Source organism: Apteryx rowi, unplaced genomic scaffold, assembly GCF_003343035.1.
Source record: "Apteryx rowi isolate R43461 unplaced genomic scaffold, aptRow1 scaffold_247, whole genome shotgun sequence".
Classification (NCBI taxonomy): Eukaryota; Metazoa; Chordata; class Aves; order Apterygiformes; family Apterygidae; genus Apteryx; species Apteryx rowi.
Window position 1 is genome coordinate 897,590 of NW_020448830.1, and position 8,170 is coordinate 905,759.

The 8,170-nt window shown below is 37.0% G+C and overlaps 1 protein-coding gene across 1 annotated transcript; it reads left to right on the forward strand.

The window, feature by feature from the left end:
* The first annotated feature begins 1,300 nt into the window (after positions 1–1,300).
* ZNF706 (zinc finger protein 706) lies at positions 1,301–4,811 on the forward strand. The gene is made up of 3 exons (XM_026066725.1): positions 1,301–1,491; positions 2,318–2,425; positions 3,058–4,811. Exons 1-2 carry the CDS (start codon positions 1,321–1,323, stop codon positions 2,411–2,413), a joined length of 267 nt encoding a protein of 88 aa, XP_025922510.1. The 5' UTR covers positions 1,301–1,320; the 3' UTR covers positions 2,414–2,425; positions 3,058–4,811.
* The last annotated feature ends 3,359 nt before the right edge of the window (positions 4,812–8,170 follow it).

Genomic DNA, 8,170 nt, shown 5'->3' on the forward strand with positions numbered 1-8,170 from the left:
GGACCATCTTCTTGTTTAAGCGTTGAGCACTGTGAAGCTATGTGTCTAGAAATTCTTGCAATAATACTGAGTTTCCAGGTGCAGTTGACATTTCATGAAAATTTCATTTTTATGGTGGTTCAGAGGACTTTTCATAGGTATTCACTGGAGCTCAGTCTTTGTCTAGATAGGCCATTCTCCTTGCAGTGGAAGACTGTTCTTGTGGGAACGACTACATGACAGACCCATTCATCTGTGCAGTATATTTTCATGAAATACCAAACTTGCTGCTAAACTACAAGTTTCATATAGGGACAATAACCAACAAACCAGCTTCCTGGCAACATTAGACTTTACTAGTCGTCCTGGAAACAATGAATAATAGCTGTCCTGTGCTTGCTTCTGGAATCTAGCATTTCCAGGAGAGCCGCACAACTGGATTATGTGTGGGATGTAAGGGACTGTAAGAAAGAGGATAGCTGAAAGTGGGCTGCTGGATTATGTAATCACATTTTGAAGTCTGCTGTGTTTGTGTTCCTGAATCCTGCCTGACATCTGCTCTGGGGGTGGGATGCAGGCTGGGTTGGATGTCCTAGTAGGCTGCATACAGGTGTCTCTGTAAAATACRTCAATTTGCTGTTCCCTGAAATGTGTAGTATCTCGTTTCTTTTTATGGTGGACCTTCTAATGGCAGGTGGCAACAGGGTCTGATTCCTTTATGCTTCTATTTTGTATGGACTAAGGGCTTCTGATGGAGGCAGTTTTACTCCTTTTTTCAAAAGAATAAATGTATGTAAAGTCAGCTGGAAATCACAGGATGGTCTCCTGTAAAAGCAGCCTTTAATAAAGAAAGCTGGCATGTTGTTCTTACTGTTCCTGATTCCAAAGCAAATCACAAGCCGGTACACCAAAAATGTTTTGATTTGTCTTTCTTGGAACGTGTTTTGGTTTCCAGAAATAAAGGTTGAGTCTTAAGTTTAAGCGCCGCCCCCCCCCAAAAAAAAACAACAAAAAAACCCTAAAACTAAATTTTACTGTACCTGCAGAAATAGAGAATAAGTTTCTATTAACTGCAGAGGAAACAAATTGTTTTATTYATTGAAAACACCTTTCAAAGGTAGGCCTTGAAGCTTTGTAGAAGCAGAAACCTTAGAACGGATTAAATCACTCCAGTGAATGTTTTTAGCAAGATACTAAAACTGGAGGGTCTTCACAAAAAGAGCTTGAACAGATGTCTGTCGTATATGAATTATGGGAGTTGTAGGCCTTATAGAAAGAGCGCATGACTGCTTATGTTCATAGTTATGGCTTCTGAGTCAGCTAGCAGCAGTAGTTTCTCATATGCGTAGACTAAATGTCTTCTTTTTGTTTGTAGATATGGCTCGTGGACAGCAGAAGATTCAGTCGCAGCAGAAAAATGCCAAAAAACAAGCTGAGCAAAAAAAGAAACAAGGACATGATCAGAAGGCTGCAGCCAAGGCTGCCTTGATATATACCTGCACTGTCTGTAGGGTAAGAGGAACTGAAGGCAAACTATTATTGTAGGCAGGGCTTTCTTGCAGCTTATAGCAGAACTTGTTAGAAGATGATATAGTGGAAACTAAGTAAAATACTTCTAAGTGGCTGACTAACTTGTTGCTATAAGCATTTGTATCCATTATGTATCTCATATAAAGTTGTGACTTGTTGACAGATTACTCGGCTGTATTGATAACTTAGATATAAGAAAATCTGTGAGGACACGTGCAGATCTGTTTTGTACAGCTAGTTATCCTGCTTACTGAATTGCAAGGGTCTGCATGTGCTGTTGATGTGTCATATAAAGTTTAAAAGGTTTGAGATCACTTCCTGTACAACCCCAAATGAAAAGATGGTTCCTTTGTGCTGGAACTGGCCTGCCTTGGGATCACTGGTTATTGATGTTGATGAAGAGAGGAAAAGTGTTACTGCATGGTGCTAAATACCTTTCATAAAGATCTGATTGTGAAAAGGATAAACATTTATATTTTTGTGTTAAAAAGGAAAATGGTAAGGAGATAAGTTTCCCACCAAAGCAGCATGTTAAGTACATAAGAGCTGCAGGGAGGTTTCTATTAAGAATAATATTGTTGATGAACATGTCAAAAGTGTGATACTAATGCTTAAAAGTGACTCTGATTCAGAGGTTAAATATTCTTAATCTGCAGCTAAATTAATGGTACTTCTATCACTAGGGCAGTGTAACTGAGGAGATTTAATTTGCTTTACCAAGAAAAAAAAAACATAGTGGGAGAACAGTTTTTGTAATATCATTTAACTCTTATACCGTGCATAAAGTTAAATGTCTCTCTTTAATCAGACACAAATGCCGGACCCCAAGACCTTCAAACAGCACTTTGAAAGCAAGCATCCTAAGACTCCGCTTCCTCCAGAATTGGCTGATGTTCAGGCATAAAGTTGTCTACAGGTCATTACATTAATTTCTAAATAATAGTCTGAGAAAGTTGTATTATAAATCAGTTTTTTCCCCCAACCAGCTGAGAGTTGGAACTTGCTTCTTTTTCTCTAATATGAAAATTGACTATAGTTTAAAGTTATACCCCTGAACTGTTACACATGAGAAGCAAGCTAATACTTATGTAAGTGAAAGGGCTGTGGTACTTCACTATGTAAGGATGCTGTTTTAAAGGGAGTGAATGTTATTTGAAGTGATTGTTCTTAGTTATAAGAATACATTATTTATTAGTTTTTGCTTTGAAACACTAGTTTTGCTTTGAACACAGTATTTGTAATAAATACAATCTGCCCATTGCTACAAAACATGTAACAGTTGTTTAGCATGTCCAATGATTGAGCCTTTTTTGTTCCTGAAGTTATGCAAGTGAAAGAAGATTTTTCTGCATCCAAGCATAAAATGTTACCTCTGTATTAACTCCTAGAAGAGATTTCCCAATAGCCGGTTGTTAGGCTGTGTCTGAAAAGGTAGTTATAATGAAAAAGGCTGAAATAAGGTAAAAAGTAGTATTACGGTATTTCATTCACTCAAAGTAAACATWGTCTAACAGTTCAGCTTAACTGAGTTATTCTTGTTTTTTATAGGTGAAGTCATGGCACCTATTGACTCTTCTACTGTCAGATCTTACATAACAAACCTGCAGCTGCTTTTCTAAAACTGTTGATCAGCAAAAATGAAGGGGCTACAGAAACATTCATATTTTTATGCTGTTCCCTCTTGGGCTTCATGCAAAGACAATTCTGTGTAAATGTACAGTTGTGCCCTATTTGGAAATCCTGAAAAATCAGTCCATACTTGTTATAAAAAATTTTTTACAATTGTAATTATATTGATGTTCATATTGTGTAAAATAACTCATTTAATAAAGTAGTACTTTGATTTTACAGTATCACAGATTAAATGCTTGTAGAAGTTCTGTTTCAACTTTCTGCATTATCTGCCTTATAAAATCCTAAAAAAGACAAAGTGGAATCTTCCCCATCCTGCCAAAACTGAGCAGTATCATTCCACTGAAAGTAATGTACATTACAGTAAATTAATCTCAAGTGAAGGGAGAAGCTGCTAAGATTTATTGTTCAGTGCGCTGCGTGCTTGAACTCAGTCACTAGTGTTCAAGTTCTTGGCTCAAGAGGCAAAGTAAACTCCTTAGAAGCTGCATTAGAATCATGAGACTTCCTTCTACATGTTTTTGTTCTGCATATGAGAGTCTAGTACTACAAGCCATTTAGAACGGGATTCCTTTATTGCAAGGGAGCTTGTTCCTTGGAGTCGTGCACTGGAGAGACTCTTGTTAGACAAGTGATCCTTAATGGCTAAGGAAGCTGAAAGATGATAGAATTTAATGCTTTTGGGCATGGTGACTTGAGTAATGCTCACAAGTATTATATCAGGTTAAAGTAACTCTGCTCTTAGTTGTAAGATTGATTTGAAAGATTTTTAAAGATACTTGAGCAGTCAACCACACAAGCTCCCCTTCAGATGTATCTGGTTATTTCAGTAGCAGCTCTTCAAGAAATATGTAAAGTAGCCAGCTATTAATGCCCTTACCTCACAACCAGCTTAAAATAAGCCTATYGGAATAGAGCCAAAGTAACTAAAATCATATGGCTAGTTTTAGGAAATCAGATGTGATTAAAGTTTCATTGTCAGGAAAAAGCTGGATAATAGCACTCTGGCCAAGAGCATTTGAGAAGCTAAATGTAATTAACCTTAGTGTTCTGGGCACAGTTCTAATCCCAGATGTACAGCACAGAAGTAGTAGAAAACATCTGAATTGTGCTAAAAGGTCTCCCATCCTCTGCGTTTGGAGTGGGCTTGTTTAAGAACTTTAGTTTTAAAGTTACAGTAAGAAGCAATACTAGAATAGCGGTGGTTATTTATTTTGGTTACAATTGATGCAAAATAATTTTGGCAGTCCAAGTAACCCTTGCTTCATGGCAGGACTGTATATCTGACCTTCAAATGGCTTCCTGAAATCTAGGACCATAGTCTCAAAGACTCATTCACTTAAAAGAATGCACTTGGTATTTTATTATATAAAGTCAAAGCCTTTGTCCACTTGTTTGCTCTTTAATGAACTACTTCTGTGAGATTAGCTTCCTGTCCTCTTTACTATGACAGTTATCTCTGTAAATACTCACTTTGGCATAAAGTTTCTCTGTATTATAGTCACTCTGGGATAACCTGTATACCACTTAACTTTTATAGATAAAGTTGTTTTCCTCTGGGAGTAATCCACTACTGCACTTGTACACTTGACATCAGAATGTAACTCTTCATTTATTTTTTTATTTAATGTTATCAGTAAGTATATCCTGACAGACTGGCTCCCAGGAGACAAGAAATCTGCTCTCAACCTTTGTGCTGGATGGGGAGGGAGTACTTAAATGTTCCATTGCTGTAGTTTGTCTAAAAATATTCCCAGTGCCAATTGATTAAGGTATCTCTTGCACTTAACTGGTATTTGGTAATCTGATTTTACTTTGGAGAATGTTTGGGATGCATCCCTATAGTTCGATCCTAAGGTGAAGTATATGTTCCTTCCGTTCAGATTGTGTAGCATTAAATAAAAATATTTTGCTTCATAAACAATCTCTCTTAATGAGCACTTAAGAGCTGGAAAGCTGTATCACTTGTAGGATGGATGAATTATGTTAGAATTGTTATATTTTCAAAACTGTATGATGCTCAATTCAAAAATACCATATGAAATGATGTTTTTTATGTAGTAGAAGGCAAGGGTGATCCTCAGTTCAACAAGACCCCTAGTTGCAGTAGTTGTAATCTAAAACAGTAACAAATTAAACCTGAATTGCTATAAAGGCTTTATAAGTATAGTGGGAATGCTATACTAAATGGGGGAATTGTTATCATTTAGAATATTTGCAATACTCCTTGTACCTAAAAGTTCAGAGGAAGGTCTAGGAGTTCTCTATCATCTCTTCCTGATCTGAAGGATGGCACCCTGTTATCTGGCTAAAGACACAGTTGTGCATTGTAATGTGTCTGATTAAAGAGAATTAAAAAACTAAAATGTAAAATGTGATATTTCATGCCTGCTCTTAAAAACAAGTATTACTTCACTTCTAAAATGCATTTTCTAGCTATGGACAGTCCTGGAGCTTGAAGCTGTCTAGAAGGAAGAAAAATAGGCATGGAAAAATTCCCATGTTCTCTTGGGAAAGATTCAGCTTTGTACAGGGACAGCTTTTAGGTTAAGTATTCTGGTATTGTCAGTATGGTTGTCAGCTGTGATGGATACTTGTGGAGCACAATTTTAAAATGTGATTTTTGGACTTTCAAAAGCCTGTATCTCTTCTGGGGTTCTCTTTAAATATCATCTAAAAATAAGAGCAGGACCTACAAGCCTTTGAAAAAAAAATTCTCACCTTAGATCCCAGAAGAAGTTAGTATGTATAATCATGATTAGGTCATCTCAAGGACTACTGAATAATCAGTCAATAAGAACAGCTTTACAATTTGTCTTAATCCAGACTTACTGAGTAAAGTAAAAGTACAGAAACTTGCCTATATCTAAGAAATATTGTTTTCTTGCTATCAAAAAGCTGTGTGAAAAATATGAAATAGAAATGGAAGTTGGTTGCTGTGTAGCCTTAAGGAAATAGTTAGCTTTATACAGTGCTCTCAAGTAGTCCCTGGAGACTATCCCTTTTGGTTATTTGCTGTTAAGCTGAAAACACTTCAGCTCAACTAAAGGTAATGACCAGGGGCTGTTTGCAAACCACATAGTAATGAAAGAATTTGTAGCATTTTGGTTAACTATATAGAACTGTTTTCATGTCTTGATAAAGTGAACGAGTAGGATTTCTTTTATCATCAGACACTGATAGGATTGATGTCTACATTTGGTTTACCATTTTCACAAAAACAAGTTGGAGAGTATTAGGTTTTACTGAAACTGTGGTCTTTCTGAGATCTGACCAGTGAAGTTGATTAGTCATGCAGAGTTCACAAAGAAAGTAAAGGTCAGCTTGCATTTTTATCTACTCAGCTCCATTCTGCTGAGTATAATTCTTAGACCTTTAATTTACCTATTTAGAACCTTAAAGGTTTTGCCGTGGACTTTGAATTCACCTCCAAAACTCAACTTTGGACTTGTTTGGTTTATGATCTTCTATATTCCATAACATCATCAGAGAGGTTGCTCAAGTCCAGACAGTGGGAAGGTAATGTAAATGTAAAGAATGTAAAGATCTGTCTGTGGAATTTTGCTATCAGTACTTTGAGTATTTGGAAATACTTAATGTATTGGTGTTGTTTTATGGCTTTTGGCGTAGATAAGATACCCTAGAGATTTCCTGAGGGAGTTGCATTATTTGGGTAGCTTTCAGTAAAAGAATAGGTTGGATGTATGTTTTGAAACTCTTTGACATGGCTTTTAGCCCTGAGGTTTCTGGGAAGGGAGAAATTTGTATCCATCCCAACATTGTTATCCAGCATGGGTCTGTTCAGCTACACAGCTTTCCTCTGAAAATTACTGTCCATTTAATGTTTAAAGTTAAGTTCTATACAGTGCTTTGATGGTGCAGCAAACACATTTGTATGTTCTCTATTCTTAKCTGTTACAAAGTCACAAACATTATGGAAGACATTACTATATGCTGGAGATCTTTCAGAGAAAGAAAGGCTAAAGAAAATCTCAAGAAGTTATCTAGTCCATTGCCTTGCTCCAAGATCAGATCTGGCAAGACTGTGACAAGCATTTGTCCAACTTGTTTAACAGCTTCCCGTGAAAGGGATTGCATGACCCTGTAAGCAGTGTGTACCAGTGTTGAACTTTACAACTGGGAAGTTATCAAAGCAAAATTTTTATCCCTGCGAGTTAAGTCAGTTACTTATTGTTCTTACAGGCAAAAGACGTGATGAATAGTAGCCTTATGTGAACAGTGCTGTCTTGTCCTTTTGGTCTTCTCTTTTAAGTAAACACAGTTAATTCAATCAGGCTTCATAGATCGGGTCTTCTAATCCAGGATTTTTTGTGCTCCCCTCTGGGTCCGCTTCAGTTTGACTATGTTCTTAAATTGTATTGCCCAAAATGTGACCCAAAGTGCTGGCTGAGGCTAGTGCAGAGTAGATAAAGCTATTAACTTCTGGGGCTTACATATATTAGTTGCATTAATACATGCCAGAATTACATTTGCCTTTTTGCAACTGCATCACATTGACTTGCATTCAATTTGTGGCTTGCAAATGCTCCAGATCCATTTCTGTACTACTACTGTCCAGCCTGCTGATCTCCATTTTGTGTCTGTATTCATATTTAGTGTATGCATACCTGTCTTTAATGGATCTTGGACCAAATTTATCAAGATCAGTGTTCTGTTCTTGTCTACTAAACCATTTGCAACTCATGCAAGTATGGCATCATGGGCAAGTCTTGCAAATGTTCTCTTCTACTCTATAATCTGAGTTGTTAATGAACATACTGGATGGGATGGATCCCAGGCAAAGCCTTGCAGGACTCCACTTGAGTATCTTCTCAGTTTCCCAGTAAGCCTTTGGTAATTGCTTTTTGAGAGCATTTTTTACAATTGTCATTCTCCTTGTGATTGGTATGAATTGGAGCTCATTATTTCATCTGTGAGGTTTTCACATGGTTACCATGTCAAAAACCTTTGCAGCARCAGTGAGATTTCTGCATCTGATGCTCCTGTAGCCACTAGGCCAGTTTACACA